This window comes from Kwoniella pini, chromosome 6 (assembly GCF_000512605.2).
Source record: "Kwoniella pini CBS 10737 chromosome 6, complete sequence".
In the NCBI taxonomy this organism is placed as follows: domain Eukaryota; kingdom Fungi; phylum Basidiomycota; class Tremellomycetes; order Tremellales; family Cryptococcaceae; genus Kwoniella; species Kwoniella pini.
Genome location: NC_091721.1, coordinates 1428961 through 1442786, shown reverse-complemented (window position 1 = coordinate 1442786; position 13826 = coordinate 1428961). Strand labels below are relative to the sequence as shown.

Sequence of the window (13826 nt, the reverse complement as noted above, 5' to 3'; positions counted from 1 at the left end):
GTTATAGAATCATTCTTGTTTGTACATTGTGCGTCTAGCTCGAGGCCTTCACCCAGCATGCTTCAGACTAACCTTTCTTGTTTGTTTCAACAGGTATACTTTTTCCATTCTCAGCATGTTGCATTTGCATTTCATTCTGTATACAACTATGTGTTTCTTGCTGGCAGTATAAAAATGATTTAACGGAGTGTTGAGATGTGCCACACTATAACGCCGAATCGCGATTCGGGAATAGTCAATTTTCAATTATTTGTTTTAAAACCGTCATACAAAGAGTGAATCTATTTTGTATGGTGGGGAAAAAAGCGCGAGTCGGTCAACCAATCCAACCAACCCATTTATTGGCCACCCTACCATTGTACTGATACTGACTATACTGTTCATTAAAACCCCCCAAACAAAGTTCGGGTCAATGACCATACTATCAACAACGAGGGCAAAGCATCAGCAATTAACTTTAGCTGAGCCCTCGTCGCATAGCATAGTTCTCTCTACATGGCAGTTGGAAGCAGGATGGTTACCTCTTCGAGGCGTGCAGGGAGGGTAACGAATAAAACCAAGTTATTGATATATAAAGGGACGGATAAAATCGAAGAAAACGCTGCCGAAACTATCGTTTGGGAATCAAATGATTCATCAGCTTCCGGTTCAAATCAACATTCCGATCAAACAAAACATCAACATGTAGGTGCAAAAGGTGTAGAATCAGGTGAATTATTAGTAAGTCGATTCTTCTCTACATCTTTCACTATGCATACATACCACTTTCATATAGTGGTTTGATGATTTAAAGACGATTAAAGTGGAAGGGTTTTTTTTGGAAGAATTCTACTGGCGCGTGGGAATTTTAGATTGTCGCGCGCAAAGCCCCTTTGTTTATCCCTCTTCTTCTTCGATGCTTTTTCATCATTTTGCCTCAATCCGATACTACTCTTTGTTTTGTTTATCCCTAATCACTTGTCTCCTGTCTGGATATACCCAATTTCCTGCATGCTTAGATGCCATACCTTTAACAAAAGATGGTCTTCTTTAACTTCGGTCCTTGAGGAACATCATTGAAACTATTTCCTATTTGGGTAATTTCTTGATGCCGTCATCTCTGTTTACGATATTTTTGATTTCCTCGAATGATGTATTTAGACTAATTAATATATTGACGAAAATAATAGGAACATCATTTGCAAGCGGCTTTATCATCTGCATCACTTCTACATTCTTCTCGTTCGACATCTGTCAAACCCGCTTCTCCCAATGATAAGGGTTCTTCCAGTAATGCAGCAGTACCAACGACTACAACTTCTTCACTAAATTATCATATTCCAACGCCTGATGCAACAGGTTTAGTAAAAGATGATCAATTCGCTCCACTATATCAAGCTACCAAATACGTCGAACCTGTTAATTACATTCGGTTTAGTGATACGGTTGAAGAGAGTAGTGGAGGATGGGGAGGTTTAGGTTATTGTATGGATGACAAGGACTATAAGTGGTTGAACGAATTCAATTCGAAGCAAGAAGGTTCGAGCGGATCAACAGCAACAGCAACAAGTCCTCAGACACCTTTTAAAGAGACCAACGGTAATGCACCAAATCATACCCCCAGTGCGGGACGAGGGATGAGAGCTAAAGGTAAAGAGAAGGAAAAGGATAAATCGGATGGAGTGCCTACTTCGTTATTTATATCGGAGGATACTTTCGAATACATCATGGGAGTATTGGAGAAGTATGCTGAGGATAGTGTACCGATGCTTCATACTGTGAGTTCAAGATGCCTCTTCGACCTGACATTCAAACCCCTTGCGTGAAACTGACAATTCAATTTTATAGAATATCTCCCTCCTTCCCCCATTCTCGTCTGTCGAACCCCTATTCGCCTCCCCGATACCCACTTCCTTTTTACCGAGCAACGAAATACCTAAAGGCTTACCAGACCTCAAGGTCCTTTCACGCATGGCTAGAAATGTATACCCACATTGGAAGACTAGGAGGGAGGAAAGGGACGGGAAATCTATCATGCCGGCTCTAAACGTGAGTACTCTTTCGCCCACTTATCATCATCAAGCGGAATATGCTAATGAACCCGATTCTCAGTACGATGAAACCAATGACAACGACCCTTACGTTTGTTTCAGACGACGAGATATACGAGCAACACGTAAAACCCGTCGTACAGACAATTATTCGATTGAACAGTTTCAAAAGATTCAAAACGAGTTGCTTTTGGCACACAATTTATCTACGATGGTAGTCAAACGTGAAACGATGAAGAAGAAGATGTTCAAGTCTGAGAAAGAAGTATGGGAAGCTAAATGGAAGCTGTTCGAGATCAAACGCAAATGGCCTTCTTTGGGTATGACGAGGGAAGAAGAAGAGATTATCACTGGCCGTTCTCTGTCAGGTGTAGCCCCTATCGTCATTCCTTCCTCTACCATGCCTCTGCAATCATCCTCAATCAACATACAAACTTCCCGCAAGAAGAATCATCACGAGAAAGAAAGAGAAGACCGAGACAAAAGGGATAAAATCCTTGATTCTCGATCTCTTACCGACAAAGTTCCTGTAGGGTCAACTGGCCGCTCAAACAACCCCGATGCGATCAAAGAACGAATAGCACTTTTGCAGTCAAGGTTGGATGAGTTCTTGCTTAAAAAAAAGGAAAGCGATCTAGCTTGGGACGATTGTACCGATAATTCCTATCAACCTCTGCCTCCCTCTGCCGCCGATAGAACATTCCGTCCTCGGACTGCGCTCGACCCTCACTACGCTCGCACGCTCAATCGAGGTCGAGCAGATTCTGACGATGATGAAGATGAATCCGAAGCTATATACCCATCATCCTTCCGATTACGAAGAGGTAGAGGCGGTGTACTCAGGCTTGACCGACGCACACCGCTTTTCAACCATCGTAAAGGGTCCCTCCCCTCTTCCTCACCGGAGTACTCGGACTGGCTTTTCCCCGATACCGTCCCACCGCCAATGTCAAAACGACGACCAAAATCCATCGATGAGGTCGATGACGAAAACGATGATCAGGATGTATCGAGCAAACGACGAAAACTTAATGAGTTATCGCGGTATGATACCTCACGAGGTGGGGCTCTGGGCGTTGGCATGGGTATGGAAGAAGATTTGGACAGAGTGATAGTGGACGATTTAGATTCGAAGTATATTCGAAACCGAATCAGCCTTTTGCGGGATGATGATTGGGAAAAACTCCGACCAGATGTGTCTGTACTCGATCAAGCTATCAACGCATTGAACGCTCCCATAGAATTACCCCCAACACCAGTATTTGTTCGTCCTCAAATCCAACCACCTGACCCGCAACTCGTTGCTGCTCATTTGCAGCAACAACAATTACTCGCGCAGCAGCAGCAGATGGAGCAGTTCCAGCGATTCCAATTGCTGGCTCAGCAACAGGCTTTAGTGGCTCAACAGCAGCAACAAAGACAACAAGCCGCTATGGCTGCTGCTCAAGGCGGACCTCAAACCCAAGGACAAGGTCAAGCGGCCACATCAGCTCAAGGCGTACCATCGCAACAACGTGCGCCTTCGGCCGACGCGACTTCACAAGCCTCTCCGATTGTCAACGGTCAAGCCATGCTTCCTCCCAATGGTCGACCCGCCAACACCAAGCGAGTCTCAACTTCTGGTCAAATGGCACCCCCTCAACAAAGACCCTCAGCATCACTCTCGCCCACAAACTCCATTCATCCGAGTACAAACGGCTCTCCGCAATTGGTTAATGGTGTGCCTGCGAAGCAATTCAATGGCTCGCCAATCGTCAATGGCAATGTGGCAAACGCCAACAACGGCATCGATCCAGCTCTACAGCAAAGGATCTTAGCAGCTAGAGCGATGGCAGCACAAGCTCAAGTTCAAGCGCAACAAGCTCAACAAGGCGGTAACGGAGTGGCGTTACCTGCTCAGTTGAATTTGGAAAATATGACGCCTGAACAGATCGCTGAAGTTGGCAAATTGGCTGCTCAGAATGGATTTGGTGACAACCTGCAAGGTTACGTGGAAACAAGCAACAAGAGATTCTTATTGAAAATGGCAAGGATGGCTCAACAACAACAAGCGCAACAGGTACAAGCTCAACAAGCCGCTGCTCAACAAGCTCAACAACAGCAACAGCAACAAAACGGTACAAATGGAAATGGTAGTCCTGCATTACCTCCCGGAGGTTTAAATCTAAAATTACCCGCACATGCAGCTGCTAGATTAGGAGCTGCTAATGGTACAACAAATGGTAATCAGTCTCCCACACCCGCTCCAGCTTCTCAAAGAGTCTAAACAAGCTTTTTTCGAGAGATAAATCGTCTATTCATAACTGAAAGTTTCATTCGCACCTCTCCTCAAAATTAGATTTTCGGTAACGTATAAGAAAAAAAAGGTTGTATATTAGTTTAGGTAGATTTTTTGGGTTTGAGTTTGGGTTTTTATGTAGTAAAGTGTTTAGTGTAGTGTAGCTTAAAAAGTAGAATTAGATACATCTTCGGGAAAATCAAAGATGGAAAATCCCAATAAGGTGATGGGCGGAATCCGCTTTACATACAAAATCAATTAAAAGGCTTAAAACAACCAAAAGGAGAAAAGGTAAAGAAGATTAAAATGACAATTCAAAAAAGCCAAAATAGGTATTCTGGTATATACATAACTTTTAACTTATCGTAAAAATGTCACATGCATTACCGTTCCAAACTTTCTCATTGTAAAAATACATATTATAAAGCAAATTCTATTCCTGTATACTTGAATAAGAGTCTATTATGATTCCACATTACTTAAGTTATCGTGCCTGATTCCGGTTCGAACGAATTCGCGCAATCAAATCAATGATACGTTTTGTTGTTTTGATTGATATTCAAATAACGTATGTGGGCAAATATCAAAGTAGTCTTGCAAAAAACACTAAATATTCCACTTATAAATCATACGTATCAGTCAACATCTATCGAAATCATCTTGAACCTTGGTAAATACAATTTAAGAGTCAATACACTTGCACCAAATCATTAAATATAAAATATACAAATAATCAATTGAATTCTTCCTAACATGTCGAGAAATCGATTAGGTAGCTCAAAAGCTACTGCAGCGGAAAATGAACAGAGTGAGTTTTGGTCTATTCTATTTGTGACTGATTGACAAAGGCTGACAGATGAATTACAAACTCCCAATCATTCTTATACTCTATTTGTCATTTTTCCATCTTTACTGCTATTTACTAATCTCATTACCATGATCAACGTTTACTAACAATTCTGATATTGCCTATCAAAACGATATAACTGACCTGATTTAATCAAAATAATTGAATAAATTTCCTTGAAATTCCCAAAATCAAATTGATAGTGAATTCTCAATGGCATTCATTAGTGGATACATTAAGATTATTACCTTCAATACCAACAAATCCATCATTTTTAAAAAATGGTTTAACACTAGAAACAATTGAAAAAGAAAAAGAAAAAGATTTACGTATATTAATAAATGAACGTAAACATTTAGATGAAGCTTTAGATAAATTAAATGTTTTATTAGCATTAAGAAAAGGAGGTTTATCTTCTTTAAATAATAATGAAATTATTAAAAATGAAAATGGTTTTTCAACATCAATAGGAATTACAACATTAAATCCAAATAATGGTGGACAAATTAAAAGAAAAAGAAAAAATTCAAATTCAATTTCACCTTCTCCAAATAATTTTGATTATAATTTTAATAATAATAATAAAAATTCAAATTTAAATTTAAATTCAAAATTAAGAAAAGAATTATATTTTGATCAATTACCTTTACAACATGGACGTAAAGTTGCATTCAAATTACCAAAATCAAAATCAAATGATTTTGATATTGATTCAAATAATAATAACAATAATGAATTAAATTCAATAGGTGGTGGTGGTGGAGGAGAAGATTGGATTTTAGCAATTATTAAACAATGTATTGGACAAGATAAAATGAGATATGAAGTTCAAGATGTAGATGATGGAGGGTGAGTTCGGATAATTATTTTTTTTTGGTTTCGCTGTTATAATATATATGAACGAATTTCTTAGCGATTTTACTAATGAATTAAATTTTTTTACTTTAGAACATATAATACAACATTACGTTCAATAATTCCATTACCAGATTCAAATTCACCTTTAAATTTATCATCAAATCCAATTAATTTAGAAGATTTTCCAAAAAATTCTCAAGTTTTAGCTTTATATCCTGATACAACTTCTTTTTATAGAGCAACTGTAATTTCACCTCCTTTACCTGGAACAGGAAATGGTTTAGGATTATTAAATTCAAAAAATAATAGTAATGGTAATAATGGTAAAGATTATATTGGAAGTAAAAAAGGTGTTTATAGATTAATGTTTGTTGATGATGATGATAATGTACAAGAAGTTGCAAAAGATGATGTAGTTGCTGTGAGTAATTTACTTTTTTGTTAGAAACGCAAGAGGGATAGATAGTTTTTACTAATTTTGAATTCATTAATTGATTACATAGTATCCATATTGAATTTAATATTTACACCAAATTTGTATATTTGTACTAGATAAAATCTAGATCATCATACTTTATAAAGTCAAATTTAGTTTAGGTGAAAGATACGATCAAACAGAGAATAAGGAACCATCTATATTGAATAAAATATCATATCGTATTACTTTGCTCAAAAAGGGGAACGGGAAGGAGAATGATCTCATTTCGATTTTTTGTTGTATATATTTAGCGGTATCTTGTTGATTTAATATGTATTGAACGCCGATTCATCAATACGCCATGCTCATACCGTCGATTTCTGTATTGATTCGATGAACATCATATAATAGTAGTTGAAAACGATACAAATGGAAAGAGGAATAAAATTGATACAGTTCTGATCGTCGTCATATCGTTGCGAACAGAAGAATGGCCAGTGCTTCGTCATACCATCAATCGAGTCAGTATTCTATTCAATCAGTCAACAGCCAATTCACCGCAGCAATGTTTCTCCCTATCTCGCAATGAAGAAAATCAAGTCTGCGCGATTATTCTCGATAATCCAATATTATCCAATCTCATTTATCGAAATGATTGAATGTGAATTTTCCCATATCAACCAATTCAATTGGTGCTAGGATGATACGATGTACTTCTCTGTGAACAGGTGAACAGAAAGTGAAACAACAAGCATGTGTGAAAGATATACATCCCGATCCCAATCCCAATATGTGGCTTGAAGAAAAAGAATTGTTACATTTACTTCTTCTTAGCTGGTTCAGCGGCCTTGGTCTTTGCCTTTCCTCGTACTTTCTTAGATCGGTTCTTTCTCTCCTTTCTAAGTTTTCTGGAAGCCTTGACGACTTTGTCGGCGAGACCGGACTGTGATGATAGAAAAAATGAATCAGTATGTGATCAAACGAAAGAGACAGTCGACGTCGTTTTGCTCTCTTTCCAATCCGCATGTACTCGTCTGATAAACCGTCCTTTCCTGATACGGTTTCACACCGACCACAACGCCTTCGTTTCCTTATCCTTTCTTACGCAATATTCCTTCCTAGTATATCAGAATAGATGCAAAACCGTACTCACTCTTACGAGCCTGTGTTTAGGTTCGAATTTCTTTTGAGATTCTTCATCATCGTAAATTAAACCGAAACCAGTTGAAACACCACCACCGAATTTAGTTTTTAAACCGAAAACAGATACTCTAGCAGCTTCAGTCTTGTATAAACCGGCTAATTTTTCACCAAGTTCAGATCTTGAGATGTTAGCTCGAGTAGGGTGGAAAATGGTGACAATGAATTGACGTCTGTTAAGAAGACGGTTGGTGATGAATTGGGTTGTTCGGATAGTAACTGGGCCTTGGGGATCCTATTAAATTTTTTATCATTATATTTAGTATATTTACCCTCAACACAACAAATCAATTCCAATACAGCGGAATGGCAGGACAACGCAATTGATGGGATTTCTTTTGTTGTACCCAATTCCCTCCTTCTGATTTCTACTAATTCTGATCCAAATAACTTTCCATATAGACTAATAATTCTTTCCACTTTATGTCGTTATTCTTATCCAATTTGCCATTCCAACTTCTCATTTGCGTTGTCCTGCTTTCCTTTGCTGTAATTACGATGATAAATCAACTCACCATGATGGGCAATATCCTCCTCTTTTTTAGACTTGATGGATAAAGAACAAGAACCTTTTAATAATAATTTTAAGAATAAATCGATCGATTTGACAATCCAATGCAATTGCGAATCCAATCTCCAATGTGCAATACAATACAATACTACAATACAGGCCAAACACCAAATCTCACTAAACGAACCACAATCTCACCATACAACGATGCCATGCACCATACAAAATTAAATAACGTGGGTATTCTCTATACGGAGTTTCGCGGAGTTTTGTTACACGTATGTGGCGATTCAGAAAGGGATTCTTCCCGGGATTAAACGGTACTTTGATTTCACTTGATTTAATGTGGCACTTTTCACTTTTCCTAGTTTAACCATGTTTCGGAATCCGGTTATCATCGTGCCTGAATGATATATTTCGGGTGGAGGATGTTCAGTTGCAATTCAGATCGGATCATCATGCATTAAAGTAATTTTACCATGTTTCGAAATCATTCAAATCGTTTTGATTCTACCAACAATAGACACCAGGGGTTGTCAAGATGTTCGCTCGATTCATTATTGGTCTGTCAATCATCATTTCTGCTCTTGGACTTACTCTGCCTTCAGATCAATTGACAAATCGTGAGACTTTAGTTGAAGCTGGTGAGTATATCATCCGGTCGGCCGATAAGTTTGTTGCTCACATTCTGTGTGTGCTTGTTCGTAGCTCATAATGCAAGAATGCTGGTGAGAGATGTTAATACCGGTACAATGGCTAGTGTATATCCCAACACATCAGACTTAGCAGGTTTGTCATCTATATCAAGTAATTCCAACACGAAGTCGGAGCTGATAAATGGATATATTGTAATTTAGGTAGACCATTCGCAATGATGGAGGTCAGCTATTTAGCCTTCCCTATCCCAATGGAAGCAAAGATAACACAGCTGATAATACTTTTTTTCATTAGTATCACGCACCATGTTATTCAAATGGATCATTAACTTTAATCTTAATGCCAATTTCACGTTCTACTCAAAATATATTTCAAGATCCAGGACATCATATTGCATATACAGTAAATATGCCTACTGAAGGTATAAAATCACCTATGAGTAGAAGTAGAGTAGCTTTAATGGGTGTAAGTTTTTAAATTTTAATTAAATTTTTTTTTTAATTTACTTTTACTTTATTTTGCATAAATTATAATCAATATATATTCTAAAAAAAAATAATGATTAATTTTTATTGGTATTTGATAGAATGTAACAACTTTAAGAGATATCTCTTTAGAAGAATCAGAAAAATTATCAAAATGTTATACTAAATTTCATCCAGATTCTAAATTTTGGTTACCTGGTAATTCGGATTCACCTCATTTTAGTTTATGGGCAAGATTAGATTTAGATACGATTTATTATGTTGGTGGATTTGGAAAGTGAGTAAATTAATTAAATTCATTAAAAAAACTATTGATCATTGATCAAATAATATTTGTTTTTAGTATACATTATATTGGTTCAATTCCTGTTGATTTGTATGCTAAATCACAATATAAAGTTCAAAAGGATTATAAATTAAAAGAAAATGATATTTTACAAAATGTTTGGGAGAATGATTTAGATTTAGATTTAAATCAAATTGTATTTTAGTTGTAATAAAAGGTGAAACTTATATATCAATTATCTGATATTCTCATTTGACTTATACAAAGATCATTTTGATTGCGATTCATTGTAATATTAGTAATATATCTTGTATATTGTGGTCATTTGTATATTAATTTTCTACATGTAAGAATATTTAACCTTTCACAGTGTTAATTTAAATCAGAATACGATTTTCATTGAATGGAGATAGAATGTATACATTTCGTATTTACAAATCAAACGTATTTTACAAGACTTTTGTACATGACTCCCTTATCAATTATAATATAATTTTTTGTTTTATAATTCAATTTATCAATAAAATATCGAATTATACAAAACCACCTACTCGATTTCCCCAATTTTGATTTTTATCTAAACTTCCTTGATTCTCTACAATATCAGTCATACTTCTTTGTAAGTTTTGTTCCATACCACCATAAGCATCAGCATCATTTTTATTTAAACTTTCTTGTCTTCTAAGTATCCTTTCATTCGGATCTCGTTCATTTTTATCCCCATATTCGTATTCATAATCATGATCATTTAAATCATTTCTTTGATTCATTAAATTCCTTGATTGTTGTTGATTAATCATAAATGAATTATATTGTTGTTGATTATATCCTATTACTCCATCTTCATCATTTGATTGATTATATCCTCCAACTCCAACTCCAACACCTGCTAAATTATAATTTAAAGGTGTAATTGATCTTTCATTTAAATTATTTAAATATTCCCTTGAAAATTCATTTTCATTTCTACTTTTATTATTATTAATTCCAATTATTTGATTATTAATTGGATATTCAATATATTCATTTAAATTTCTATTAAATTGATTTGAAGAAGAAGAAAAAGAAGGTGGATTAGGATTAAATTTATCATCATCATCATCATCTTGAAATTCAATTCTTTCAGGAGGTATAAAAGAAGGTATTGCACTTCTTAATCTTTTACGACGTTTTGTTATTCCAAAAACTTTTATTAAAAACCATAAAATAGTTACTAAAGCTATAATACCTAAAAAATTGGATGAAAATTTCTCATTAGCTCAAAGATTTTTTTTTTTTTTTTTGGAGGTGTGAAGAAAAGTAATTTTGAATTTACCTCCTACAACTATTAAAATTACACCTAATGGGAATAATTTATTAGAAGTATTTAATATTGATGTATTATCATTTTCATTTGATGATTCTTTTGTATTTTCATTATTTGTTTTACTTGCACTTATTGGTGGAGTTGAAGTGATTGATCGAGTTAAAGTTACGTCTTTCCCTGCTGAGATGGTTACTATGACTGGTGGGCTAGTTTCGGTTGATCTAAATGGGTCAAAAATGATTGAATTTTAGTTTCAGTACTTTGGAAGCATTCGGAAGTGTAAGGACTCACGTTTCGTCTGTTGAGGTAGGTTCACTTGATGTAGAAACAAAAGAAGTCGAAGTTGAATTGAGTGTATTTGATATTATTGAGTTAGTGCTTGCAGAAGACGAGATCGAAAAACTGGAATTGGATGATGTAATGACTGATAAACTTGTACTCGAACTTAGGGGCTGACTTGTGGCTCTTGCTGATGTTAGTGAACTAGTAGTGTGTATAGCAGTTGATGCGGAGCTTGAAAAGGTAGACGAAGGAAGTATACTTTGTCCATTACTTCTAGTACTCGAAGAGGAACTTTGATCTAATTTGCTATCGATTGAACTGGTAGATATTGTATTAGATGATGATGATATCGTATTAGTTGTTGTACTTATTTGAGACCCTGTTGAAGTTAATTCAAGTTGGTTAGTTAAACTTCCCTTTGATATACTATTTGATAAAACTGTTTCTGATGTAATGGATGTAGATTGTATATTTTGACTTGTAAATATAGATGTTGAATGAATATTATCATTTATTGACGTACGTTCATTTCCTAAATCTTCATTCTTATTTGATGTTCCTACCCCTTTTGAGGAAGTTCCACTTTGTATGATAGATTTACTTTGATTATTATCATTTTCATCATCACCTAAGGAACCATTTAATAAAGCGCCATCAGTAGAAGTTGACATTTCGGATCCACGATTCTTTTTATTATCTTTAGTAAACAATTGGTAAACAATAAGATTCAAGTAATAGCTCTTGATGACTGGATTGTTAGATCAAAATAGATGTAAATTATAAGAAATTAACATGACCAGCATGTGAAGTGTATCAATCAAAAATGAAAATAAAAGCTAAAGATGGATAAGACGAAGTTTATTAAGTGGTCATAAGATAGAGTGATGATAGTGTAATTGTATATTCACGATATTAGACTGTAAGTTGTCTTCTTCCAAGAAGTTTGCAGGTTGTAAAGCTCTCGCTAAGCTTGACAGGATACCGTCGTCAAGGAGTTCAGATAATTACGAAAGATACAGGTCAATCCTCGATTCACCGTAATCTTTGTTTGTTCAGATACGAATTGTTTTGTTGCTTGTCAGTCAGCTGATTTCAATCAATAATTCAATTCGCTTAGTGCTCAATTAGTTGTCAAGGTTTATTTTGATTAGATTAGTCTGATTGAGCCGTAGTCGAGTGAATGTAAAATCCCATTGCCCATCATGATAATCATCTCGTGATCGTTCGTTTTTACCCAAGATCAAGGGGTATAAAGTTGATAAAAGGAAAAGATACAGACAAGATGAAACATTATCACCTTTTCAAAGGATCCTGAAAATTCAATCAAAGGATGTGATGAAACACTTTATAAGGAGATTTAGATGGGAACAGATCTGATCGATGAGATCATTGAACAGCAACGATAATTATATCGTAATAGACGATTATAGAATATCGCTGAGGGGTCTAAGATAATGTTCTCGTGATGCAGTTCAGGCTTGTTGCTTTTGAAGACTTTATGTATAAGTAACGCGTAAATAATGTTCGAGAGTTGCAGTGCATCTTCGAAAGTTAAGTGTTTCTTCAGAAAGCTTACGTAATAAATTACGGATAGCATATTATGAAAGATCCACGCGCGGTGGAGGATTCTGTTGGTTTATGCGAATTAGATAAAGCGTAAACATTAAACAGGAATCATCGTTGAAGCTCATACTCTTCTCTCTCATCAATCACTATTCAGCTAACTATCAGAGAAATTACACAACTAATATTGTACGACGTTGAACAATTAATTCAAAGATGGCTCAATACGCTTCATCATCTAAACATTTACCTAGAGAATCAATTTATCCAAATCCACCTTCTTCTGATTTTTTAAATGCACTTGAAGATTGTGTACAAGCAACAGAAGGATGTTCAAATATTTTAAATAATGGTTTAAATAAATTAAATCCTGGTACAAAAGATTTACCACGTTTAACAAAAATTATGAATCATAAACATGTAAGTTTTTATTTTTTTTTATTTTCAATGATCTATCAATTTGTCGTAATTATACTTTTTTCTTTCTTTTTAAATCTATAAATACTTATAATTAAATTTAAACGATTCATTAGCATTTTTTAGTTTTACCTGAACCAACTATTTTAGCACATAAATCAGCTTTATCAACTTCTTTAGCACCTCAAATTGATCAATTAATAATAAAAGCTGAAAATATGGTTGAAAATGAAAAATTAAAATTAAATACAATGGAAGAGAGAGTAAGTGTTCTTTTTAACTTCTAAAATTGGATTCAATTAAAATTTCAAATTAACATATTATACCATTTTTTTTATTTTTTTTTAAAAGTTTAAAATCTTAGAATCAGTTAAATTACCTAAACAAATAGATAATTCAAAATCATTAAATTTAAGTTTATCATCAACAACAACAACAACAACAACAACAACAAATGATGAATTAAATAAATCACAAGATATTTCATGTAAGATTAATGATTTAAATTTAAAAGATTTAAGTATATTACAAAGAAAAAAAATTATGATGCTTAAAAATAAAAGAGAAAGATTAGAAAAAGAATTAGAAAGATTGAAAGTTGTAATTTGATTCAGTTATTTCAAAATACTTTCAAAACGATTGGAAGAATGACTGATTGATTTTGTTTATATGTTATTTTAATTTGTAC

At 34.8% G+C, this 13826-nt stretch overlaps 6 protein-coding genes across 6 annotated transcripts; 4 read left to right on the top strand and 2 right to left on the bottom strand.

The window, feature by feature from the left end:
• Positions 1–495: 495 nt before the first annotated feature.
• I206_104984 (uncharacterized protein) lies at positions 496–4296 on the top strand (the record flags this gene model as incomplete). Its single annotated transcript, XM_019154286.1, has 4 exons — positions 496–720; positions 1170–1757; positions 1828–2028; positions 2092–4296. 4 exons carry the CDS (start codon positions 496–498, stop codon positions 4294–4296), a joined length of 3219 nt encoding a protein of 1072 aa, XP_019013026.1.
• A 765-nt stretch (positions 4297–5061) lies between these two features.
• I206_104983 (uncharacterized protein) lies at positions 5062–6458 on the top strand (the record flags this gene model as incomplete). Its single annotated transcript, XM_070203044.1, has 3 exons — positions 5062–5116; positions 5359–6004; positions 6104–6458. The coding sequence occupies 3 exons, from the start codon at positions 5062–5064 to the stop codon at positions 6456–6458; spliced, it is 1056 nt and encodes a 351-aa protein (XP_070059145.1).
• A 793-nt stretch (positions 6459–7251) lies between these two features.
• Positions 7252–8149, bottom strand: I206_104982 (uncharacterized protein; the record flags this gene model as incomplete). The annotated part of the gene is made up of 3 exons (XM_070203043.1): positions 7252–7374; positions 7585–7866; positions 8147–8149. 3 exons carry the CDS (start codon positions 8147–8149, stop codon positions 7252–7254), a joined length of 408 nt encoding a protein of 135 aa, XP_070059144.1.
• A 534-nt stretch (positions 8150–8683) lies between these two features.
• Positions 8684–9775, top strand: I206_104981 (uncharacterized protein; the record flags this gene model as incomplete). The annotated part of the gene is made up of 6 exons (XM_019154283.1): positions 8684–8786; positions 8851–8931; positions 9000–9022; positions 9094–9264; positions 9386–9561; positions 9628–9775. The coding sequence occupies 6 exons, from the start codon at positions 8684–8686 to the stop codon at positions 9773–9775; spliced, it is 702 nt and encodes a 233-aa protein (XP_019013023.1).
• A 328-nt stretch (positions 9776–10103) lies between these two features.
• On the bottom strand, positions 10104–11829 carry I206_104980 (uncharacterized protein; the record flags this gene model as incomplete). The annotated part of the gene is made up of 3 exons (XM_019154282.1): positions 10104–10798; positions 10886–11097; positions 11168–11829. The coding sequence occupies 3 exons, from the start codon at positions 11827–11829 to the stop codon at positions 10104–10106; spliced, it is 1569 nt and encodes a 522-aa protein (XP_019013022.1).
• A 1108-nt stretch (positions 11830–12937) lies between these two features.
• I206_104979 (uncharacterized protein) lies at positions 12938–13747 on the top strand (the record flags this gene model as incomplete). Its single annotated transcript, XM_019154281.1, has 3 exons — positions 12938–13141; positions 13255–13401; positions 13490–13747. 3 exons carry the CDS (start codon positions 12938–12940, stop codon positions 13745–13747), a joined length of 609 nt encoding a protein of 202 aa, XP_019013021.1.
• Positions 13748–13826: the final 79 nt, after the last annotated feature.